At 34.6% G+C, this 26,592-nt stretch overlaps 3 protein-coding genes and 1 long non-coding RNA gene across 4 annotated transcripts; all 4 read right to left on the reverse strand.

Annotated features, from left to right (window-relative positions):
* Positions 1-3,906, reverse strand: LOC105345775 (monocarboxylate transporter 13). Its single transcript, XM_011454063.4, has 4 exons — positions 3,521-3,906; positions 3,168-3,311; positions 1,750-2,649; positions 1-1,477 (listed from the first exon to the last, which is right to left on the reverse strand). Exons 1-4 carry the CDS (start codon positions 3,696-3,698, stop codon positions 1,320-1,322), a joined length of 1,380 nt encoding a protein of 459 aa, XP_011452365.4. The 5' UTR covers positions 3,699-3,906; the 3' UTR covers positions 1-1,319.
* A 3,391-nt stretch (positions 3,907-7,297) lies between these two features.
* Positions 7,298-8,439, reverse strand: LOC136270223 (uncharacterized). The gene is made up of 2 exons (XR_010707970.1): positions 7,968-8,439; positions 7,298-7,532 (listed from the first exon to the last, which is right to left on the reverse strand). It is a non-coding gene; the product is annotated as an uncharacterized lncRNA (long non-coding RNA).
* Positions 8,440-8,482: 43 nt separating this feature from the next.
* Positions 8,483-12,657, reverse strand: LOC117681235 (uncharacterized). The gene is made up of 3 exons (XM_066065084.1): positions 12,324-12,657; positions 8,585-11,585; positions 8,483-8,495 (listed from the first exon to the last, which is right to left on the reverse strand). The coding sequence occupies exons 1-3, from the start codon at positions 12,655-12,657 to the stop codon at positions 8,483-8,485; spliced, it is 3,348 nt and encodes a 1,115-aa protein (XP_065921156.1).
* Positions 12,658-14,423: 1,766 nt separating this feature from the next.
* Positions 14,424-26,011, reverse strand: LOC105345776 (monocarboxylate transporter 9-like). Its single transcript, XM_011454064.4, has 4 exons — positions 25,649-26,011; positions 18,735-18,878; positions 17,108-18,013; positions 14,424-16,834 (listed from the first exon to the last, which is right to left on the reverse strand). Exons 1-4 carry the CDS (start codon positions 25,824-25,826, stop codon positions 16,665-16,667), a joined length of 1,398 nt encoding a protein of 465 aa, XP_011452366.4. The 5' UTR covers positions 25,827-26,011; the 3' UTR covers positions 14,424-16,664.
* Between the last annotated feature and the right edge of the window lie 581 nt (positions 26,012-26,592).

Below are 26,592 nucleotides of genomic sequence, written 5' to 3' on the forward strand. Positions count from 1 at the left end.
TGATGAATTCATAAAACTATTTAAGATTCTTTACATATTAATAATTAAATAATGATATTGGCATGCGTAAGACCCTGTACCTTGTTTTGATAATTCACCAATAAATCAGATTTCTTTGGCACAGGAGACAACATAGATTCAAATAAACCATGTAAGATCATTTTTTTTTTATTGCTAAAATTCATTTCTTGATAATGATTTAATGAAGTATATATTATTTGAAATAAGCTGATATTTAATATTTTGTAGACTGAAGGAAAATTAGCTCTCTGTTTTGACAATAAATTTTGCGCAAAAACTAGTGTCTTATGCTTACCAGAATGGCAAAATTACAAATGATTTCAAACAATTTCTAACTTCAAAGAATGTACATTTGTAGTTTAAATGATAATTTGTTCATAAATTAAGAACTATACGTTATTCAATGTTTCTCCAAGTAATCAAGTAAATCATGAATTGTATTGCAGCTAAAAGTTTTAGTTCTAGCAAGTCTCCTTTAAGGCACTTATTATTAAGTAACTTTGACTGGAATAGGCGATAAACACTTATCAAAAGTTTTATTTTTTTCAAAATATGTGTATTTTTGCATATCTATACAATCCAAATATAATAATAAATGAATATATATTGTCTCAATGTACAAATAATCTCTGTCAAAATAATTATGATTTTTCACTGCAAAGGCCTCTCAAATTCTATATGAATAAATATATTTAAAAAAAGATTTTAGTATGTTAGGATACCCTAACTGAAGATGTTCTTAAGTTACCGTCGAGCTACACCTAAATATACGTCCTGGGTTGATCTTAGGATGTTCCCAACTCTTTTTCCCAAGTCATGTCTTGGGAACCATCTTATATCAAACCTTAGGAAATGTTTCGTGGCCATTCTTGCTGCTCATGGCAGAAATTTTTACTTATGAAAGTACTTTAAAAGCATCGACCATTCTCTTTACCAGGAGTCAGTTGTCATTGATATTATACAAAGTAAAATTAAGGACATATTGTTGCACATCAATTACATTAAACAATGATACACTATGAAAGATACCAGAAAAAAAATCACGAAAAAATCTAAATTTGAAAAAAAAGTTGCTTAATATTGACGTTATTTCACACATTTAGTATTCAAATACTAGTATATATACTTTTGTTGTTAGGCAACAGGGTCACATAGCAGCAATCAAACCTGGCCGCTGTATTTTGACCCCCCCCCCCATTTTTTTTTAGAGACAGTAACATTTATTTACTACTTGGAGAATAGTTCCTTGGAATTCGTTTTTTATGTACCTAATTGTCTATGTAATAATTAATTATATTTTATCGTGGTTTACTGGATCCTGATATTGAATATTTATTGGATCGTTTAAAACAGTCTCTTATTGGAATGATCAACATCACAATTCCGCTCAATAATACGGATAATCCAGCAAAATAGAAGGCACTTTCATAGGAATCTGTTTGTTGTCTCAGGTAACCTTTAATGAATAAGAACCACAATACGAATAATCATTCAAATCTTATACTAGTAATTAATGGATATAACATACATAAGCACTTCAATTAACAAATTATAAAATGAATTCTTTTTTAGGAAGAAACCGTTGACACCCGTTATCTTGAATTATTTTCATTCATTTATTATTATAACATCATTCTAATTACTCCATATGCTTTTACTTTGTACTTTTATTGAAGAAACCACATTGTATTTAAGAACCATGATCAGCGTATGAGGATGTTGTCTTACCTCCAACCGGTGGTCCAATGAAACAGCCTACTCCACAGGCTAACATAAGGTAACCCATTCCATCCCCAATCAGCCTACTTCCCACGAAATCTGAGACCAAAGTTACTGTAAGGCTAAGTGTAATGCCAGCAGATAATCCATAAAGGGAGTTGACCAAAGCGAGGGCCAACATGTTATCCAATACCGGCAAGGTTAAGGCTGTGATACACAGCCCCGTCACAAAGTTTGTGGACAAACACAACAGACATCTGTTGATGCTATGGTGATTCCCCAGAAATCCACCCGCGACGCTACCGCATACTTTTGTACCTTGAACAATGGACATAAGCGTTGCCGCCTGGGTCAAGCTTAGATCAATTTTGGTGTAGTAATCGGGACCAAGGAGTACCATCAATGTAGTACCGATGTTCCATAAAAAATTGTTAATTGTAAAAAGAACATATGGACCATTGGTCAAAAGTTGCAGCAATGTCGATTTTGCTTTTGTTACGGGGTCTTTTGTCATCTTTCTAGCTTTGTGTGAACACCTTTCATTTGTTATTATTGATCCATCGCAACCAATAGAGTTTTCAGACACATCATGAACGGTAAAAACAGTTGTTGTGCTTTCTGACAAGTCAGTATTTACCGTGTTAGACTTTGTCTTTTTCCACTCACGTTGTATTGGGGACTCTCTCAAGAGCCCAGCTAGTATGAAAGTTTGCAAGTTAACAGCGGCAATTATGAACATGGATCCTCTCCACCCATACACTTCGATGAGATCCTTGTTAATAAATGGAAACACAACGCCTCCCAGTGAAGAACCGGAAAATACCACACCTGTCACGAGACCCCTTTTTTGTTCAAACCAGAGTCCCGAGAGTGTGTGGGATGGTATGTAGAGAAAACAGTACCCTAAACCTATTACAACGTGATCAGATTAATCAACAAAGACACAATTTCATGATGCGTATTGTCACTTGTGACTTACATCAATGTATGAGGAGAATACAACAATTCTCTAATTTTGAACATTATCTGAAGCTACAATTAAAATATCAGGAAAAAACCCTTTTCATAACTAGGTTTGATGATGCAGGCAGAATGATAAGCTGTATAAAACAATTTTTGATATGTGTGACGTCACTAACAAGTTTATTAAATTATATCGATGATTTATAAACCTGAACTTATTGCTGACCTACCAAACCTTTCCTTAATTGATTCCGACATTATTGACAGTTTTACACACACAACTGAACAAAACATCAAATTAACGTCATTTGATAAGGAGGTGCACATCTGGAGTTCTTAATTTTTATTTCTGAAAAATTTTCTACTCGGATAACTCAATTTCAGAGAAATCAAACGATATTTATATATCCAACGCACTTTTTTTTTTTTTTTAGAAAACATGTACATACTGTACTTTGTCTTACCTGTGAAAACTCCATAAAACACTATCAAATATGGCAAATTTGGAGTAAAGGGTAATGCGGATAATCCAATGCTGCTTAGCAAAGCTCCCAGCAAACAAACTCTCCTGTATGACGTTTTTCTCATTAAAAAACTGGCCAGAGGGCCTAAAAATTGATTTTGAAACAAACTATTGACCAAAAAGTTATAATCTATCAAGTTAGAGGCATGTCAAAAGTAAATAATTAAATCTTAAAATCGGACAAAGAAGGCACCCCCAACAATCACCAATATGTTAGCATGACTAAATGTTTGGATCGTAAACCGGTAACTTATCAAGAATATATTTGTTCAAAAAGGAAAAAATGATACTCACCGGCAGACAGTTGGAACCCAAAGTGTATGGAACCAATGGCTGAAATCAAAGATAAGCCTTGATCGAACTCTTTTTGGAGTTCTATAACATATATTCCAAAGGCAAGGCTGACCCCGTAGACGACGACCTCAATCAGAAATGCCGAAACGGCAATAACTAAGCCCCAGGTGATATTCATTGTCTCTCTTTCTATCCAACCCAAACTTCGCACCGCATTAATATCCTCAACACTTCAAAATATCATCTGCATCTCTCACATAACCCACAATGTCAGTTTTTAGCAGTTTTAGAGGAGAGCACATGCTATGTCCTAAAATCGTCTCATAAACTGTAATTTTGCATTTAAATATGGCGAATCTACGAAGCAGGAAAGCATAGGTTTTTGCATACTCATTGTAACTTAAAAATCGGATGCTTTATATATATATATATATATATATATATATATATATATATATATATATATATATATATATATATATATATATATACACTTTTTGGCATCATACAACGGAATGCCTTCATCAGTGTAACTGTAATCATTAATAAAATTATGCCTGATAAGTAATTATTATAAAATTTATTAAAATCCTACTTTCATTTTTGATTAACAATACCATAATAGCAAAAATGGGAGTGAGGTGGTAGGCACGCTTTGGTCAGTGGAATTTTTTAAAACCAAAATATTTAGATATTACATGTATATTCACAATTAAAGGTTTGACAAAGAGCTAGAGCCACGAACCATAAAAATGGCCTTATTTAGAAAAGTTCACCATTCTGACTAAAGATAATATAGACTCTGACTAAAGATAATATAGACTTAAAATTTTTCATAACTGTTTTTATTTTTTTTATCATACTTTTTTAAAAAACGGAGTTTACAATATGGCACTGTTTTGATAAAAAATGTAAGAGAAACGACAAAGTCAGGAAATGATAAAACTACACATGTACATGTAGTTTTGATAAAATTTACACCCCCCCCCCCCCCATTTATCTTGTAGACATTATAAACTATGAGAATACAATGGAGATTTGATATACGATAAAGTAAAAATACAGGGATCAGTGATGAAGGTCAATATTACGGTGGCGCATTCAAAGTTCTTTTTTCTGCAATCTGAAACTGTATGAAATAACGCTGAGTGTGCACAATGCTTCATGTGGAGACATATCTGAGGATAAAGCATTGAAATAAAATATAGATATAGCAAGAATGCGGTAATTGAATAAACACAGGTAAATCTCGAATTTGGGTTTATTACATTCTGTGCACATTATTCTGCATGATTATTTTCAAGGTTTCAGAATTTTCACATAAGCCTAACGTTTTACCGTGGCAACACCGTTATTGTTGACAAGCCAGTCGAGTTCAATAATTCTTGTACCGTAGGTGATCGTTCGTGTAATGTGCGGGATCGTGCGTGTATCAGGAAATTGGTTTTTGTCTTTTACCGTGTGTGATCGGTTTTTTTTTTCGTTTTGTAACTTTTTAACGGAATGCCATGACAACAAGAAGTAGTTTTTAAAACAAAGCAGCATTGTGACTTCAAGACTCTTTTATAGAAGAACATTGACAATTGTTTACATTCATGTAATCTATCATTTTAACGCTAATCTTTTTAAAATATCCTCCTTTTTTGTCGTTAAATAGTAAGCATTTCAACGAACCATTTAATCCTTTTCGGTCGAGTTAGATTTGCATGATTTTGTAATCAGTCTATATCAAGCATCCATCGTATTTTGACACATAATTTAATGATATAAGCATCAAGCAAGAGGGACACGTTGAATGAAAGCGACCAAGCTTGTCAATTCCCTGATTAAAATTAAACAATCATTTCCTCCTACGATACGCTCTCCTCTCCGTTAAATTGTATAAACATTCATGATATGATTGCAATTTGAATTTATTTAGACGCTTTAAAATTAAGAATTATTGGAATTTAATTATGTACGGTCTATCATGGAAATATAGGATGAGTAAAATTGAAATTTTTTGGAACAAGGTAAAAAATTTACCTGTTTATCGCACAGTTAACTTGGATAAAATAAACATCAACTCGTTTGTAGATAAATGCTCTTAGATTTTCCATCATCTTCGTTTCTTTTCACCTAATTTTCTTAGACTTATGATAGAACTTATATTATTCGTTGTGAAGACAAAACAATTCAATTGTTGTGTGGATCCTTTCCAAGTGTTTACCTCATAAAATAAAACAGTGCATGAGTACTGTACATGCCACATTTCAATAAAACACAAGCATTGTAATAAAATTAAAACAATACGTTTTCTTTATTCTAATCTTAAAAATAATTTTTGATTTTGCATGTTTAATGGTGTTGAATCGTTCGTTTACGTTTTTATCGTTATCGTTCGTGTTTCGTGAAAACCGTTCGTGTATCCTGCGTAGTCGTTCGTTTATCGTGCATGATCGTTCGTGTATAAGAATCGTGCGTGTCGTTTGTCAACAATAACGTTTTTATCACTGTCACTATCATAGCAGATAAATACCATGTTATATATCTTTCATAAATTAAATGCAAATGGAGCAACGATTTCTCAAGAGATGTTTTATTTTGTTTATCTTATGAAACAAATACTTCTTATGCATGCTCTGCTAGCAAGCTATTATAAACATCATAAAAATAACGCCTATTCATTTTCTAGTGATATGCATATCTCTCTTCAGAATTGTTAAAAGCGTTAAACCATCCGTAAATGTATAGAGAATGAAATCTTATTTTATTGAGAGAGAGAGAGAGAGAGAGAGAGAGAGAGAGAGAGAGAGAGAGAGATTGTTTACTTATGGTTCACCATCTGGAAGCAAAGATAGCTTAAAGTACTCGACACTGATGATTACATGTAAATAGGTTTTAGGGGGTGTCGGGTAACGAGTCTGGACACCCCCCCCCCCCCCCCATTTAAAAAATTTAAATTTCAAATATCAAAACAATTCCTCGTACCCCCGCTCCCCGGCAAGCTCGTATATCCTCGGGCCCCCTTCCCATTTTTCAGAAAAAAAATTTGATCTGCGCATGAAATACATATTGACAATACATTTAATTATTTAAAGCAAGGAAGTCGTACGTAAAAAGTGTTAGATATTTTCATGAAAGGCTAAATTAATAGCAAGCATATAAAATGTGTGTTGTAGATTTGTAATAAACCCGGTCGTAAATTGATTAAATTTCATTAAATCAAAAGATATTTTTTTCGGAGGGGGTGAAATAGAAATAGATAAATTATTATTTCATATCTCTCTACACACATGATTTTTTCAAATAGGAAAGGGTCCGACATTTTCTATTACATGTATACGCTATAAAAGTCAAACGAACAAAGAATACTTTTAATAAATCGTGTCTTTTGTGGACAAGATGACCGATGAGCACACATTTTGAGTGATGTTTTCATGTTTTTGGACCAAAGACCACACAATTAAGATTAGACTTCTTTAGTGCTTATGTTGATAACGTATTCCAAGGTGTATCGAAAATCGTCTTCATCAAATCGGATTCGATCGATCTTAAACAATAACATTTATTGATAAATCTTCAATTTATGAAACTGAGAAGTTAGAGGAGTCTACAGGTGCCTGATCAATGCAGTGGCAAAATTTTCTTTGTAAAGAACGATGGCTAATATTCGAATACAGCTGTATTTGGGAATTTAAAAAAGAATCAGACATTTTTGACGCAATGAGTTTGTCACAGATTTTCGAGCGGAATTAACTAAAATTTATATTTACTGTAAGACAAAGACTAAGCCAATATTTTTACATATTTAATATAGTTTGAATTGATACACATTGAAAGTAATTGTCCTAGTATGGGAACTGGTAAGGTCCTCCACTGTAGTCTATTGTCACTTGGTCTTGACACGAATTGACTGGTAAGGTCCTCCAATGGACAATGTTCTCTACTGGCCACTTAGTCTACACAAGACGTCACCAATATTCGGTCACTATCGATGAAAGTGGTTTACACAAAAGATGGAACAAGGGACCTGCGCCAACATAGTACACAAACACATTAAGTACACGACAAAAGCAACTGTGGCTTTTACACCAATACGCACCATACTTTACTTACAGGCTATACGGTCATGAATGACACACTTAGCATAGACGCTTATTACACACAAAATACTGATATACAGTCTTAAAGAAGACTTACTATAAAGCATGTTTGCTTTTACACTCACAAAATACTAACTCAATTACTTAAATGCAGTGTTGCATAATACTACTCATGACTACAAAAGGAATATGACCATAATAGTCCGCCATACTTATAATAGATTCAAACACGTGTATCTAAACATAGACATTTAAATTCAAACGTAACAAATAAGCATAAAAACGATTGGAATACCATGACTGGGTGTTTTAGAACAGTAATGAACGAAATGACGATAAAATTGACAATTAATAAACCTCACCTCAGAAAAAGTCAGTACCAGGTTCACTTCAGAGTTAGCACACAGCTATTTCAATTAACAAAATACATAGTGACTGGATGGTATGCACGAGAGAAGTATAAGAACTTCCTTCCCTCTGGACTGCCGCGTCCAAACTGATACTGCACGGACTGGCGGGTTTAAGGCCCGGTGAACTGAGGTTCAATATGGGTATTTACAAATACGTATAACTAAAATACTAAGGGGCTCACCACGGGATATGTGGTTAAGTTAAAATACGAAACTAAATATATACAATGATGAATTTTAATGTGACATTACCTCCCTTTTTAGAGAAGTACGAAGTACTGAAAAACCCATTAAAATTTTAAAATACTGAAAGTAAACATATTTACATCAAACGACTTAGGTAGTCTGCACCCACATTGTCTTTACCTTTAATTGCATGTATAGTAAACCTGTAAGGTTGCAAACTAAGCGCCCAGCGCATAAGTCTAGGGTTTGTGACCTTAGCCTTATTTAAGTACACAAGTGGGCTATGATCTGTCTCTAAAATGAACTCATGTCCATACAAATACTTCTGGAATTTCTGAATTGCCCATACAAATGCCAAGCACTCTTTCTCAACAGTTGCATACTTGCACTCACTCTCTCTTAGCTTTCTACTAGCATAAGCAATTGGGAGTTTCTGACCAAGTTCTTCTTGTAAAAGAACTGCACCTAGACCTCTGTCTGAAGCGTCCGTCTGTAGAATGAAAGTCTCCTTGATATCAGGAAGTTTCAATATGGGACACTTAGTAAGTGAAGCTTTTAACGTCTGAAATGCTAAATTGTGAGCATCTTCCCATTTTAACTTAGTGGGTAAACCTTTTTTGGTCAAGTCAGTCAATGGTGACGCGATTTGAGCAAAATTGGGCACAAATTTCCGGTAAAACCCCACTAAACCAAGGAATGACCTTAACTGTTTTTTAGTAACAGGGATAGGGGCATTACATATAGCTTCAACCTTGTCAAAGTCTGGCTTCAACACCTCATTACCCACTACATGTCCGAGACAGTCAATATTTGAATAGGCCAGTGAACATTTACCTGGTTTTGCTGTCAGACCTGCTGTCCGCAATCCCAGAAAAAGCTCATCTAATACAACAAAATGATGATCTAGAGACGTTGTGTACACCAAAATGTCATCTATGAAATTGTCTACATTCTCCATTCCATGCAAGACTTTGCGCATTAATCTTGAAAATGTGGCCGGAGCCGTAACTAACCCAAAGGGCATGACCCTGAACTGAAACAAACCTTTACCTGTTCTAAAGGCTGTTTTTGGTTTTGAATCATCTGTTAACTTAACCTGCCAGTACCCTTTTGATAGATCAATTTTTGAAAAGAATTTATGTCCTGCAAGTTTGGAAAACATTTCATCAGCATCTGGCATTGGCTCTGAATCAAATATGGTCTGATTATTTAACTGGCGAAAATCTATACAGAACCTGTTTGTTCCATCTTTCTTGGGCACGATAACAACTGGTGAACAATACGGGGAGTCAGAAGATTCAATAATGTTCATCTTCAACATGTCACTCACCTCTTTGTTTACTGTTTCCTCCATTGAATATGGTATCTGACGATTTTTGACATGAATCGGTTTGGCACTTGTCGTTCTAATTTCATGTTCAAGTATACTTGTGATACCAGGACTGTCTTGAAAAACATCATCAAACTTAAAAAGCAGCTTCATCAATCTGTCCTTGCTCTCTAATGACAATGATGGGTTAATGTTTACTGTGCTTACACTAACCTGTGATTGAGGGTACTCATCTAACTGTCCATCTTGGTCCTCATCATCTACGCAATCAACTACTGCTGCGTTCACTAAACCAAGAACACCTGCATCTTCCGTCACTGAAGCAACATCTGAAATTGGTCTCTCAATGTACTTTTTCAAAAGATTTATATGAAAGGTCTTTGTCTTACCTTGCATATCTAACTGATAATCAACTCTGTTGACTTTCTTTGTGACTACAAAAGGTCCTTTCCACTGAAGCAATAATTTGTTATTGTCAGTCGGTAAAAGAACAAGAGCTTTATCTCCTACCTTTAGACTTCTAGTTCTAGTTTTCCTGTCATAGTGTTTCTTGTATCTGGTAGACGACTTTTCCAGACTTTCTTTCGCAAGTTCAGCCATAGACTGGAGTCTGTCCTTGAGATCTAAGACATATTGGTAGGTTGTCTTGACGTTTGGATCTGGTATGTCGTTTGTCCACAACTCCTTCAATATGGAAATAGGTCCACGAACTGATCTACCATATACCAACTCAAAGGGTGAGAATCCAAGACTCTCCTGTGGCACTTCTCGGTAGGCAAACAGCACAGCACTTAGGTACTTGTCCCAATCTTTTGGTTTCTCGGAACAGAGTCGCTTCAACATCTGCTTTAAGGTCCCGTTGAATCGTTCCACCAACCCATTACAGCTAGGATGATACGGGGTTGTTGTCCGCTGACTAAGAGAAATAAGACGACTTACCTCTGACATTAATGCGGAAGTAAACTGAGCTCCCATATCTGTCAACATTTCACGAGGTATACCAATTCTCGAGAACATTTCAAATAGAGCCTCTGCAATTCTCTCTGTTTCGATGCTGGGAAGTGCTATGGCTTCAGGATAGCGAGAAGCATAATCCACTAAAGTGAGAATATAGCGATTACCTTTGTCTGTGATTGGAGAAAGAGGGCCCACCAGGTCAACAGCAACTCTCTGGAACGGTTCGTCTATGAGTGGCATTCGTTCAAGAGGTACTTTCTTAATCTTACCTTTGTGAACTGTGCGCTGACAAATGTCACAAGACTGGCAAAATCTTCGCACATCACTCTGGATTCCTGGCCACCAGAATTCTGACGTTACTCTCGCTAAAGTACGCTGTGTTCCTAAATGACCTGCTAGCAATGAATCATGTGCAAGTTTCATTACCTGGTTTCGGAATTTATCGGGAACAACTAATTGAGAATAAGTCTTTTCCCTATCTCCCACATGAGTACTATACTGTCTAAACATAAGGTCATTTTTCTTAAACCAACTCACTTTACCATTTTTCTTAACCTGAGAGAGATTGTTCTCTACATTTTCACGTACCTTTTTCAAAGAATGATCATCCTCCTGCGCATCTCTAATTGTCATCGGATTGATATCTGCAGTAATCATGTCTGGAACCCTAAGTTGAGGATATGGTTTACTCTTGTCACGTTTCTGTTGCCTAGTCTCAACAGCATTTACCTGCCAATCTGGATCTGGTTGATCTGCTGGTTTGGCATCTGGAACGTTACCAACTATCAAGTCGTACACAGGATTCTCCATACACCATACCTCATACTGACCTTTCAGAAATGGCGTATCGATGGACACTTCGGCAATCGGGACAGATACCTTAGAACCATCTGCTAAAATACAAGTCTGTTTCTTACCAACTATAAGGTTTTCCTCCTGTATCTTGCTCATTTTAACAACAATACCACTACACCCAGTATCTCTTAGTACCGTCACAGGGACATTGTTAACATACCCTGCAGATAAAGGCATGTTAAAAGACGAGTTCTTCTGACAAGATGATGACATTGTCATTGGAGAAGAAGATACTCTGGAATCTACAATAGAATCAGTAGGCATTGTGCTAACAAAACAAACCTTTTGCTCTGAAGATCCAAAGTCTTGCACTGCATTAGAAACGTTTTTGAACGATGTTCTAAACTTACATTCTGGTGCAATGTGTCCGTACCTATGACATTTGTAACACTTACGCTCTGTCTTTGGAATGAACCTTTTCTTATCATAAGGTACATGTTTGTTCTCACCTACATCTGTTTTTTTCACCTGATCAACTTTTTTTGCTAAAGGCATCTTACCCTTACCCGTAGCTTGGAGTGCATTCAGGTCACGAGCATCTTTATACTGATCAGCCAAGTTTGCCATTCTTGTCAAATTCTCAGGTAATCTTTCCTTTAAAAATAGTTTCAAATCTTGACTACACACATGTAAAAATTGATCGCGTAACATAAGATCATACAAGTCTTCAAATGATTTGGAAACCTTTGCCGTTTCAATCCACCTATCAAAATAACTACTCAACCGAACAGCGAACTGGGAAAATGTTTCACTAGGATCTGGCCTACATGATCGAAATTTCTTTTTAAAACCGTCATCTGTCAATTCAAAGCGTCTGAGTAATGCTGTCTTTAGGGTATTGTAGTCAAGGGCATCAGTTTTGGGCATCAACGCATAAACATCTAAAGCTTTCCCCTTTAATAAAGCACTAAGATTTATAGCCCAATTCGATCTATCCCAACGCTGAGCTTCAGCGTACCTTTCAAATCTTAAAAGATTACTATCCATCTCATCGTGAGAATCGTCAAAGAAAGGGAGTTTGGGAATCTTAGCGGACACATGACTATCGTGAGATTTTGACTCACTTGCAATATAAGAGTGTTGCTCTAATTTCATTTTCTCAATGTCAATCTTCACTTTCTCTCTCTCTAGCTCAAAATTATATTTCTCTCTCTCAGCGTCCGCTTGAGCATGCATCTTAATCTTTTCCAACTCTCTCTGAGCTTGTCTCTCATCTCTTCTAATAGCTTGCTGTTCTTTAATAAAATCTGCCAGAGCAGTATCCTTAAGACCTAAACCCTCACCAAATGCTTTTAACTCATTCAAATCATCCATGTTTGACATGAAACTATCGGTACAAGAATAAATTAACTTGAACCTCACTTCACATTTGACTAAATCAAAACCACCAGTAGCTATGATACACAATACATCGCGAAAACAAATACATCCAGTTTCACGAAAAACAAAATAGCTTACTACTCTGCAGTTACCAGAAGGTTCCGACTTACTGAGACAGGTCCAACTCTGGTTAGCATTTTTCCAAGGTCCCAAACAACCAGTACACGGCTGATTTTGTACAATAAGAACACACACAAAAGGACAATGGTACACACAAACTGAAACAACATAAAGAACAATGAACATGAATAACATGGAACAAAACAAAACGGTAAACAAATTGAACACTGCGTAGTTTTTTTTTCAGAAAAACTTTACTAGATCCCACTTCTGACACCAATTTGTCACAGATTTTCGAGCGGAATTAACTAAAATTTATATTTACTGCAAGACAAAGACTAAGCCAATATTTTTACATATTTAATATAGTTTGAATTGATACACATTGAAAGTAATTGTCCTAGTATGGGAACTGGTAAGGTCCTCCACTGTAGTCTATTGTCACTTGGTCTTGACACGAATTGACTGGTAAGGTCCTCCAATGGACAATGTTCTCTACTGGCCACTTAGTCTACACAAGACGTCACCAATATTCGGTCACTATCGATGAAAGTGGTTTACACAAAAGATGGAACAAGGGACCTGCGCCAACATAGTACACAAACACATTAAGTACACGACAAAAGCAACTGTGGCTTTTACACCAATACGCACCATACTTTACTTACAGGCTATACGGTCATGAATGACACACTTAGCATAGACGCTTATTACACACAAAATACTGATATACAGTCTTAAAGAAGACTTACTATAAAGCATGTTTGCTTTTACACTCACAAAATACTAACTCAATTACTTAAATGCAGTGTTGCATAATACTACTCATGACTACAAAAGGAATATGACCATAATAGTCCGCCATACTTATAATAGATTCAAACACGTGTATCTAAACATAGACATTTAAATTCAAACGTAACAAATAAGCATAAAAACGATTGGAATACCATGACTGGGTGTTTTAGAACAGTAATGAACGAAATGACGATAAAATTGACAATTAATAAACCTCACCTCAGAAAAAGTCAGTACCAGGTTCACTTCAGAGTTAGCACACAGCTATTTCAATTAACAAAATACATAGTGACTGGATGGTATGCACGAGAGAAGTATAAGAACTTCCTTCCCTCTGGACTGCCGCGTCCAAACTGATACTGCACGGACTGGCGGGTTTAAGGCCCGGTGAACTGAGGTTCAATATGGGTATTTACAAATACGTATAACTAAAATACTAAGGGGCTCACCACGGGATATGTGGTTAAGTTAAAATACGAAACTAAATATATACAATGATGAATTTTAATGTGACAGAGTTAAACTGATACCCCCACAGCTATATAGTGTTACACGTAGACTGTCTTTCTCCTGTTGTATGCAGAAACACTTTTGTACCAAATCTACACAATTCGCTTGCATTTTGACTTCCTTTCGTTTTATGTGTTGAACTGTTGAAAGAAAAAGAAAAAGAACCCACATGCACCTAGCTTAAAATACGTGTTGTTTCTTTTCTTTTTTTTAACACAAAAAGATAGGAGTATTTACTTTTTTGTCGCCATGCTCGTAATTAACTTTGCCATTTGTTTTTGTCTGAAAACAATGCTCGTGTACTTCATATTCAACACCAAAATAATAACGAGGAACATAGAAATGTTGTTTTGAATTAAAATCCAGATTTTACTGGTAATTTTATTTGCAAAATACTTACCAAAAGAACCAAAGATTCATTGCACTGATTACTCTGACGTTGCAAACGTCAAATTAAAGGTTACCAGCAGCCCAGCCTTGCATGGGCAGATTTTTTCTCATTATTCATTTTTGATTACATAATATCCTTTCACACACGAGTGATCCGAGACAATGACACAGGTAAACAGGTAAACTAACGAAGCCACTGCTCCAGACACACGTTTATCTGGGGTATGTATACACATGGAACACGAGTCTGGTGAACAAAGAGAGGGTTTCACACCTCTAGACTGGTAAATTGATTCGTGTATAATTAGCTACTCAATTGTTAAAAAAGTAATTATAAAAACAGAAAAATAAATTAGACTGTGTAAAATCAAGCATTCGTAAGCTAATACATGTGTATAGTCCGTCAATCAGTGATTAAAAAGTAATCTAATGTTCAAAATATGCCTTTATTGTTACTTATTTAATCACTTAAATAATGACCAAATTTACAATTCAGCAATTTAATTAAACATTTTTTATGTGATCAAGTAATTGTTTCGAAAGTAATTACATTGGTCTTAATTTCTTATTTAATAAAATGCAACATTCTTTCGAGCGCTATGGTCAGCAATTTAACGCTTTAACTCCATATAGCTTAAATTGTTATACTGACATCGATTGTGGCGTGTAAAGCGTTGCTTTCTTTAAAAAAAAAGCCTGTGATGTATGTTGAAAATTGTGTGATGTGTGTTTAAAATTTTATGATATATGTTCGAAATCTTGCGATGTATATTCGAAACTTTGTGATGTTTATTCGAAATCTAGTGATGTATATTCGAAATATTTTGATATATATTCGAAATCTTGTGATGAATATTCAAAATCTTGTGATGTTTATTCTATATTTTTATGACGTTTATATTAAATGTTGTGATATATATTTTGTAATTTATATTCGAAATCTTGTGATGCATATTCTATATTCTTGTGATGTATTTTCTATATCTTGTGATGTATGTTTGAAATCTTTTGATGTATATTCTATAATCTTGTGCTGTATGTTCAATATCTTGTGACGTTTGTTCAAAATCCTAAGATGTATAATCTATATCTTGTAATATATATGTTCAATATCTTGTGATGTATATTCTATAATCTTGTAATGTATGGTCTATAAATCTTGATATATGTGCAATGATTGCATTTTGGGTAATATTCTGTAGACTGGTAATTGCTTCTATCTTATGCGGCTCCTTTGCCCTTCCGGGAACATGGTCTGTTGTATTGCGTCAACCCCCCAAAAAATGACAGTTCAATGTGGTGTTGTCATCTCGATGATTGCACCCATACACAATGCAACAGACCATGTTCTCGGAAAAATTCTTTATGCAAAGGAAGTGCGCGAGACAGAAGCAATTGCAGTCTACAGAATATTACCCACAATACACTCATTGCACATAAATATCTATAGGACATACATCACAAGATTATTTAAAAAACATCACAAGATTATAGAATATACATCAGAAGATTTCAAACATACATCAGAAGATTTTGAACATACATCACAAGATTTTAAACAAACATATATAACAAGATCTTGAATATACATCACAAGATTTCGAACATATATAGCAAGATTTTGAATATACACTGTACATCACAAGATCTTTTAATAAAAATTGAGGTTCTGCACATGTGTGGTTTTCTTTATAAATGAGAACGCTTTGGTCGCAAAAGTTTGAAGAAAAGTGAGCATAACTGACTTGCAGCAAGGATTTTTCGACCACAACGATAAAGTGGGATTTCCTCACGTCATTTGTACGAATAAAATCGTAAGATTTTCGTACGTTTTTTGTGAAGTGCAACTGTCCTGTAATTTTCAGATCTCAAAGAAAACTGTGGTGATTGTTGGGTATGTCCAGGCGCCACCGCGCGAGCCAACAAACTGTTGCCGAACAAATTTGCGTTTATCAAAAGTTTGTAATACATATTTGAAAATCAAGATGTAAATAGTGATTCTGAATACTAGTACATGTACCCCAAATGAATGCTTCATATTTGAAGGATATCAATGGAAGTGTTTGGCCACATTTGGCTTCATATCATAGAGAACTCACTTTTTTGTAAACCAGTACTGCTTGGTGAACATATGCATCATAATTACTTAACTTAACAATTGAATGTACATAATTATCTATGCATTATTTAGTTATATTTTCTCGTGGTTTACTGGATGATATTGAATATTTGTTGGATCGTATAAAACAGTCTCTCATTGGGATGATCAACAGCACAATTCCGCTCAATAATACGGATAATCCAGCAAAATAGAAGGCACTTTCATAGGAATCCGTTTGTTGTTTCAGGTAACCTAAATATGACATAAATACCAGTAAATAAAAAAAATCACTTTACCCTTTTAATGTACGCTTATAAATACATCTTGATGTCACATACAAAGACGCTTCAATAAACAAAATCTGTAACTCTATTTTTGGAAGAAACCGTTGACACCCGCTATCTTGCATTATATGTATTCATTTATATTATTCATACTAATTACCCCTATGCTTTTACGTGGTACTTTTAACTAAGAAACATTGTTTTTAAGAACCATGAACAGAATATGATGATGAGGTCTTACCTCCAACCGGTGGTCCAATGAAACAGCCTACTCCACAGGCTAACGTAAGGTAACCCATTCCATCCCCGATTAGCCTACTCCCAACGAAATCCGAGACCATGGCTACAATTAGACCCAGTGAAATACCAAAAGCTAACCCCAAAAGGGAGTTGACCAAAGTTAGGGCCAACATGGTATGCAATACCGGCAAGGTTAAGGCTATGATACAAAAACCCCCCACAAAGTTTGTGGACAAATACAACACACATCTGTTGATGCTGTGGTGATTCATTAGAAGTGCCCCTACGATGCTACCGCATACTGTTGTACCTTGAGAGATGGATAAAAGCGTTGCCGCCTGGGTCAAGCTTAGACCAATTTTGGTGTAGTAATCGGGACCAAGGAGTACCAACGAAGAACTACCAATGTTCCATAAAACATTGTTAATTGTAAAAAGCACATATGGACCATTGCTTAAAAGTTGCAGCAGTACTAGTGTGGATTTTTGTTTTTTAAGTGGAGTTTTGACCATTTTTCTTGTTTCTTGTGAAGATCTGCCGTTGGCAATTGTTGATCCATGACAACCATTAGAATTTTCAGACACATCACGAACGGTAAAAATAGTCGTTGTGCTTTCTGATAAGTCAGCGTTTACAGTTCTTGTCTTTGTCTTTTTCCACTCACGTTGTATCGGGGACTCTCTCAAGAGCCCAGCGAGAATGAAAAGTTGCAAGTTAACAGCGGCAATTATGAACATGGATCCTCTCCACCCATACATTTCAATAAGATTCTTAATAACAAATGGAAACACAACGGCCCCTAGTGAAGAACCGGAAGTAACCACTCCTGTCACGAGACCCCTTTTTTGTTCGAACCAGAGCCCCGAAAGTGTGTGGGATGGTACGTAGAGAAAACCGTATCCTAAACCTATAAAATAAAAAAAAAACCGTATCCTAAACCTACAAAGTAGAGAAAACCGTATCCTTTACCAATAAAAACGTCATTAAAACAATCAACAAAAGTACAATTTATAATGCATATTGTCAGACGTGGCTCACATTAATATGTTATATTAAAGTTTTTTTAATAATAATTCAGAGAATGTAGAACTATCTATAACAATTTAATTGTTATAGATAGTTTTAAATTATCTGAATTTTGAAACTTTAATGTAACAAATATATGAAGAGAATACGACATACTTCTAATTTCGAACATTACCAAAAGCTACAATAAACATTAAAATACTTTCATAGCTAAATTTGTTGATGCATGCAAAATGAACAAAACACAAAACAAGTTTTGATACGTGTGACGTCGCTAATAGTTTCATTTATAATGATATACAATGTATATCATACTAATGATTTATTGTGGTGGCAGACCTACGAGCCTTTTCTTTAAAAATACCGATATTATTTACATTTTTACACAAATCAAAAAAAGTATTTTGAAAGAAACTATGAAAAGTACTACATTTTACATGTATAATGAGGTTTACATGCACTTTTTCCAAAAAGTTTTGATTCTTCATTTTTGTTTCTGTCAAATTTAAAACTGAAATAACCGAATTTCAGTGGAATCAAAGGATGCTTAAACATCGCCCCCCCCCCCCCTTTTTAAAAAAAAAAATATTATCTTGTCTTACCTGTGAGAACTCCATAAAACACAATCAAGTATGGTAAATTTGGAGTTAAGGGTAGTACGGATAACCCAATGCTGCTTAGCAGAGCTCCCAGCAAACAAACTTTTCTATATGACATTTTTCTCATAAAAAAACTGGCTAAAGGGCCTGAAATATTTATTTTTGGAAAAAAAAAAACTTGTATAATGAGCAAAAACACATCAAGTTAGAAGTAATTAAAAAATTAAATATTTAAAAAATTCTAATATTTTCCTTTATTCACCTCAAAAGGGAAGGAAACTAAACACATGTTAAACAAAAAGTCAATTTATTAACATCTATTATGATTATAGATCGTATGTCTTTCATTAAATCCCCAGGAACAATAAACAAATCAAAAATATCAATAACTTAATATAAATTTCCCGCCGCTAAGAGACCTGCTATTGAACTATAATCTATGACGTCACACCATCCATTTCGGTTTGTTTTTATTAACATAGCAACAGTATTAGCAAATCTTGACATTCGCTCTTAATTACAAGTTCTGGAAAAATATTAAACAACTACGATTCTAAACCGATCTTTTACACTTGACTTTCCGCTAAATTACAAGCAAATGACGAACGCATGTGTTGAAATTTAAAAGCGGAGGGTTATTGTCGGTGGAATCTTCGCGTAGTTGTGGGAATGTTATCAACAGATGCAAACTATCTTAGACAATGGCTGCTGTCGTTACATTTATTTCGTCATGATAATTCCGAATTTAAAAAAAATGCCTTTTAAAGGGGTGTGCGGCCATCTTGTACATTTGAGACTAAAAATACAAACATTTTGTGAACTGGCTTGTTTCTGCCCAAAACTGACTAAAACTATATTGAGGCCTGTATCTGTGCGGTTCTTAGTGATTAAAAAAGGCATTGGTCTCCTCTTGTATGCATAATCTGCATACAAAAGAACACGTACACCCTCATATTTATTGCCTTTTCATCTTTCGACAACAGTTTTGGGCAGAAATAAGCCAGTTCAAAGAAATGTTTACATATTTATTCAAATGTACAAGATGAAACGGTGTAACGAAGAATAATGACCCCCGTAGAATAATGACCGGAGGTCATTTTTCGACGTAGAATAATGACCCCTCTTGCTGTAGAATAATTGGATTTTTCAAAAGAGAAGAGTCCCATGGGTCATTTTTCTTCATGTTAAACATAAAGAGAAATGACCCCCGCTGAAAACAACAATAAAAATTGGTTACCCAGTATCCCATCACGATATTTTTTTACTGGAATTTTTACTCTGTTCAGTTGATTTGGAAGTTATAAACACCGAACTTATAAAGAAATCGCTGTATATATTTTTTCATATCCGTAGAAAACACACACATAAACACATGTGCACTTACATTGCCACAAATTGACAGTTAGTCTCTTCTCTCGTCGACATATGGCGGGAAATAACTCTGCACTTGTGTAGAAATCAGCTGAACTATACTTGAATTCTTTACCATGAATTATTCTTAACAACATATTTTATAGCTTTATTATTTAAAGACGATTTTTCATTTACAAAATGTATGCACAGCTTGCTTAATTTATATATCGAGATTTTACAATTGCATCGGCAACAAATTGCCAGGTCTGCACATTTGTGTTTAGAAACCTGTGCTGGTGGTGCTACTGTTGCAAAGCCATTCCGTACGTAAAAAAGAAAACAAACCAAAAACAAATTTATATACATTGAGGAATTAAATTTTGTGATAATTAACGAACAACTATCATGAAAGAATAATTTTTGTAATGATATAATTAAGCAATATTCATTGGTGAATGAATTGTCAAACAAAAAATGATATATATTTTCGTGCTGGGGGAAAAGGATTTTTAAGGTTGGATGTCCCTCTGATAAGAGATTTGACCTCTGTAGAAAATATTTTCTGTTTGTTTCTGAGAACTCGTAATTATTAAGGCAACAAGGACAACAAACAACAAGGGAGGTGGTACGTACTGGGTCCCATTTTATGCTAGAAGGCGACTTTTTTTTAATTAAGATATTAAAAGATGAAATTTAAACGGAACAAACTGAACCCCAACTTTTCGGGGGGGGGGGGTGTTGGCGAAAAAAAATTAGAAATGTTTTACCAAAAAGTACAAGTTTATATTCATCATATTGATCAAATTTGAGGTAATATCTATAAACCCCCCATCCTCCAATGCATTGTTTTTTCTTCTTCCAAATATACCTTAATTATATATACTAGTACAGTCCATGAACAAAACGTGTTTGATGGTTTAGGCCAGAGAGTCTTTAGATGGAAAATTTTTATTTCTCTCTTAATCGCTCGTTCACACAGGTAAATGAATTAGAATTGGGAATGACATACTAAGACAATTGCAAACTCTAGACTTAGTCATCATTATATGAAATTTATAACATTTCAAATGTTTAAAACTGATTTAAGTTTCTCTATTCTAAACGACCAGATATGGGGAAACAAAATGAAAAAAAAGAAAAGAACAATATCCCATTTTATTCAAAATAATATATATCCCTATATTGAGATTAAAACAAAAAGCTCTGGTTTGATTTTTTTTCATTCTAAAACATATGGATCCATTTACTATTATCTTATCCAAATTTAAAAACAGAAATCCTTTTATGAAAAATCAAAAACTATTGTAATTTATCATATACTGTATGTAAAACCTGTATGTAAAACCTTCAACAGTTCATGATAAAGAAAGATAAGTCTTGCTGTTTGAAGCAGTTTTTGTTACAAACCTAAACAACAAATGCTCCTCTTAACCAAAAAGCAGCGCTTCACTATGTTTTGCAAGATGATTTGACATTGTATATAACTAAATAATATTTTCATATGCATTCAATATTTTTAATTTTATGCTGCGATAATAAAGTTTTGGTTTTTAAATCTCTTTGTCTAATTTTCTTCATATCATGATTACACACATTGTCAGTTTTGGAGAAATCTAGCAGCGCTTAATCTCATGTGGTATTGACTTTGATGAAAATCAAAACAGGTTTTATTTAAAAAATATTTGGTAAAATTGATAGCGAAGGGATATTACACCTTAAAAAACATTTTACGTTAGCTATGTTTTCTTCTACGAACATGTACATGTAATTAATATACATCGATATTCTAAACATTTTTGTAATGTTGTATGTGTGATGAGTGGCTGACTATAATAAAACCTAAATAGGTGTTAAACACTGATCGAATATAATAAGTGATTATTTTTAAAAGCATTAGAACTTTGTCTTTTTTAACTCTTCACAAAGATATTGTGGCGAATGGTGGGCCGTTATCTCCCTTTTTTATACTGTAAATCAAACAAATTACAGGGCAGTGCAGGAGACCTATAGGGCTGTACGAGTACCACCAGATAATTCCGAGGGGTTTATACCTCCCTTGATCTTGATCACACGATCTTTACTGCCGCCGAAGTTGTCAATGCTCCCACAAACTATTGATGTATTAATCATCTTGATGTTAATTAAAGTATGCCGATGATAAAGTAAGATATATTTTCTGTTCGAGTACTCTCAGTACTTTGACGATTTTCCTTATTGAATGGATGATGTAAGTGGCTGCTAACTTCAGCATATATAGTTATATTGCCTAACAATGGAGTACACTTTTTATAATAATTTAGTTTCATCATTGATTCTGGGTGATGCACTTGCATTGTAGTAAGGGAAACTCGTCAATGTAAGCATAATTCATGATCAATATCGAGTCTACTCTTTTATCGGCAATAAACAGAATTTTCTTTTATAATGTCTTGTATCTCAAAATAATTCTAATGTGTTGTCACTCGTTAACGATGATGAGATATAATGAGATATATACAGTCATGTCAATGTAACTCTTAAAGATGACAACCATACTTCTATACAATATGTCAGTATCTTGTCATATCAGAAGGATTTTTGTTTTCCCTTCTTTCACGGTTTATTTGAATATGAATAATATTATAATTTTTTTTTTATTTTCTGTAAACTGCAGTAAAAATCACAACATTGTAAAGACTATTTCACAAATAATTATGGAATTCCATATACGACAGCCAACTGTCAGCTGCCAACTGCCTACTGCTTACTGCCAACTGCGTATTGCCAAATGCTTTCTTTACCTCTTTATTGGGTTAAGCGCATGTACAAACATTTTGATAGCGTTTTATTTTATTTTATACACATTAAACACAAATTAACAACCATCTGTCAGGCCTGAATCACTGCATTCCATATCATATGACATTTTACATTAAATCACAACTAGCGAGCGAGCTTGGAGTGCCATATTCGAGTACGTATGAAAACCCACCAAGCACATAATTTCAAGTACATTAACTCGTGTTCACTACTTTTAAAAGACATGAGAGATAGTGGAGTTCTTGATTTGTCTGATTCTATCCATACACATGTAGAATGTTTGAGATTTTGTTTCATTCCTGTCGTTCAGAATAACCTTGAAACAGTGATGGACACATGGAATAATCATATATCTAAAAACAAAACACACTTTGTCCATCGGGTCGTCCGTCTTTTTAGCCGGGCTCTACTGAAAGCAGAGTCCTGGCTGTAGGCAGGCAAATCGCTAATGCTACTATAAATAGCACAACTTCAAAAGTAAACAAAAAACCAAACAGCGTCAAAGTAAAAGCCTCCGCTATACCAAATAGTTACACAACGAGCGATGTTTTGTCATAAGTGTTGGCATTTTGTTTCATTTTTTTATTTCGAGATAATTGTCTTTCTTTTTTAGTTTCCTTATTAATAAGGTGTTTTAAAAACAAGACTATGCATTTTGGACACACACAATGCGCATGAATTTCCATGAACTACTTTGCTGCGCGTTGAAGAAATGGTTTTGTAATGGGCTCATCCAACGAGTTTTATAGAATTGCGTTACAAACGATGCTAACTATTGCCCCCAAGCAAATTTTTGCTGTAATTTGAAATCCTGATTTCATTGCTCTGTACGCGATATTGTTCCTAGTATCCCCTTGCGCAACTTGCTGCAAAGAATTTGCGCTTGGAATGATAAATTATGAGTGACTGCCAATGGCTTTTAAAACGTGTTTTGACCACCTTGGTGTGAGCATATTAAATTAAAACTATACAGTGTAGAGTGTGTGTTTAACATTTATGATTTTATTTTTACAGAAATTATTTTACTCCATTAAACACTAAAAACGTTATAAGGTTCCCAAAAAGTTTCATAGCCTCGTGCAACGTGCTTGGGAGCAATATATTTAGATGCAAGATTGTTTCTTCAGCAATTTCATAACACACGTTAGATGGACAAAGCACTGGGTGAACTACTATGCTTCTAAATCCAACTTCTCAATATTTCAAAGTAAATTTAGGAACAATTATCTTTCCTGCGAGAAAAAGTGGGGGGCTGAACCCTCTATCATGCTATGTTTCTAATGGTTAGGTATAACTTTGCAAAAAAAGGGGGGGGGGCTAAGCCCCCCCCCCCCCCCCCCCCCCCCCCGGTTCCGACGCCTATGCAAAGTGTGTTTGTTTTCTAATTCTATGATTATTACATGTGTCCATCACTGTTTCAAGGTCATTCTGGATGACAGGAATGAAACAAAATCTCAGACATTCTACATGGATAGCATCAGGCAAATCAAGAACTCCACTATCGCTCATGTCTTTCAAAAGTGGTGAACACGAATTAATGTACTTAAAATTATGTGTGTGATGGGTTTTCATACGTACTTGAATTGTTAATATGTGTTTTTTTTGTGTAAAATAAAATACTAGGAGTAAAGGCTATCAATCTCTCCATCCTCAAATAAATGTATGCACATGCGCTTAACCCAATCAAGAGGTAAAGAAAGCATTTGGCAGTAAGCAGTTGGCAGTAAGCAGTTGGCAGTAAGCAGTAAGCAGTTCGCAGCTGACAGTTGGATGTCGTATATGGAATTCCATAAAAAATAACAAATTTTACTGAAAAACTTTAATCTATAAGGGGGTCATTATTCTACAGAGGTCACTTTTCTTCATGTAGAGTGTGCTCATTTTTATGAAATGACACTTATTCTTCAGGCAAAAGGGTCATTTTTCTACGTAAAATAGTGACCGGGGGTCATTATTCTACGTCGAAAAATGACCCACGGTCATTATTCTACGGGGGTCATTATTCTACGTTACAGCGGCACATCCCCCTTAAAACATCCCGATAACATTAACTATACTAATTCGGTTAGCGAGGACCTTGACTTGGAATAAAAGTTTACTACTCGGAGTCATTTTTCAACATTGAATGTGTTGATTTAGATCTTAAAAAGTGTTAGTTTAAAGCAGCTTCCTAGAATCGTTCTCTTTAAATATTAATCGTGAATCTCACTGGTTGGGTTTTGACTGTTTTGATTTTTCAAAACAAATATTAATACAATTGTTGACATCTGCGACTGTTAGCAAATGAACAGCCTTCTTTTATCATTGTTTATTTATAATATTGCAAATGTTTAAACATGTACATGTATTTATTCTTTAGATTGGCGTGTGAACAAAAACAACATCAATTTTGTTCCATTGATTACTTAGAAAAAAGAAAGCCAGCGGTTTATCCAAATCACTGGTGTGACGTCAAAAAAAGATATGTTTTTGGTTTTCAATACGAAAGAGTTCTACATCATGTCAGCCTCATGTAAATGGCGGGTAATTCAATTTCTCAAACGTCAAACGTACATTAAAGTTTAATTATGTAGTTTATTTGCAAATCAGCAGGACAAAATGTAATAATTGAAGCCACTTTATTAGTATACCTATTTTTTTTACTTTCCTTCCCCTCTAACATCGGACACTAAAGACACCCAACAATTTAAAATATATTTAACTTTATAAAATGTTAGGCTCGTATAACTTACAAAACTTGCAATGTAAGAGAGAAAAATACTCACCGGTAGACAGTTGAATTCCAAAATGTATTGAACCAATTGATGAAATCAAAGATAAGCCTTGATCGAACTCTTTTTGAAGTTCTATTACATATATTCCAAAGGAAAGGCTTATCCCATAAAGGATGAATTGAATCAGAAATGCCGAAACGGCAATAGCCAACCCCCAGGTATTATTCATGGCGTTTCTTTCTATCCACCCGAAATTCCCCACCAGGCTAACATTTCGGACACTTTGAAATATCTAGTGTGCAACCAACACACCCTACAATTTCATTTTATGTCCTTAAATTGCACAACTTTGAAACAAGTGATGTAATATTCAACAATTATACTAAAGGGTGATTTTTTCATAACGCATTCCATGTTGATATGCGTATTTTAGAGGAGAACACACGCTGTGTCCTCAAGTCGTCCCCAAAATCGTGATTATGCATAGGATTTGGGGAATTGACTAAGGAAGAAAGCATACATACTTATTGTAACATTAGCATCAGATGATTTTTTTTTACATTTCCTGACTCGCTTTCGTAAATAAATAGATGCATTTCAACACTACCTAGAAAATTTAATCAATTTCTTTCTTCCTTTAACCCAAGAAACTATATAATTTAACGGTAAAGTGTAATGATTATGGGGGCAAGTATTACTGAAATTAGCAGATCTTAGACCACGCTAATCGTATTGGAACAATGTTCTTATATGTCATGTATCTATTTTATACAGGAACTGAGCAGAAATCATAAGTATACGCTGTTTATTTAAAAGAAAACGGTTTTGTTTGCAAAAAGACGAATTCATTCGTATATTATGTACATAATTGGTTTATCCCATAAGTAGTAAATTTAAAACAAACTCATGACACTGCATATGGAAGATCAACAGCAACTAAATGCTGCTGGTATTTAGGAAGACATTTAGATTATTATTTTGCATGATAGCGTTGC

Source organism: Magallana gigas, chromosome 7 (assembly GCF_963853765.1).
Source record: "Magallana gigas chromosome 7, xbMagGiga1.1, whole genome shotgun sequence".
Lineage (NCBI taxonomy): Eukaryota > Metazoa > Mollusca > Bivalvia > Ostreida > Ostreidae > Magallana > Magallana gigas.

Bases quoted from the DNA above. Each gene is read 5' to 3' on its own strand.
- LOC105345775 (XM_011454063.4), bottom strand. From the start codon at position 3,698: ATGAATATCACCTGGGGCTTAGTTATTGCCGTTTCGGCATTTCTGATT. The intron at 3,312-3,520 runs GTGAGTATCATT...ATCAATTTTTAG, and splicing joins TGGGTTCCAACTGTCTGCCG to GCCCTCTGGCCAGTTTTTTA. The intron at 2,650-3,167 runs GTAAGACAAAGT...ACGTTGTAATAG, and splicing joins GTTTTATGGAGTTTTCACAG to GTTTAGGGTACTGTTTTCTC.
- LOC117681235 (XM_066065084.1), bottom strand. From the start codon at position 12,657: ATGGATGATTTGAATGAGTTAAAAGCATTTGGTGAGGGTTTAGGTCTT. The intron at 11,586-12,323 runs GTAATCTTTTAA...ATTCTATTGTAG, and splicing joins TTCTCACGATGAGATGGATA to ATTCCAGAGTATCTTCTTCT.
- LOC105345776 (XM_011454064.4), bottom strand. From the start codon at position 25,826: ATGAATAATACCTGGGGGTTGGCTATTGCCGTTTCGGCATTTCTGATT. The intron at 18,014-18,734 runs GTAAGACAAGAT...TTTATTTTATAG, and splicing joins GTTTTATGGAGTTCTCACAG to GTTTAGGATACGGTTTTCTC. The intron at 16,835-17,107 runs GTAAGACCTCAT...TGTCATATTTAG, and splicing joins CATTGGACCACCGGTTGGAG to GTTACCTGAAACAACAAACG.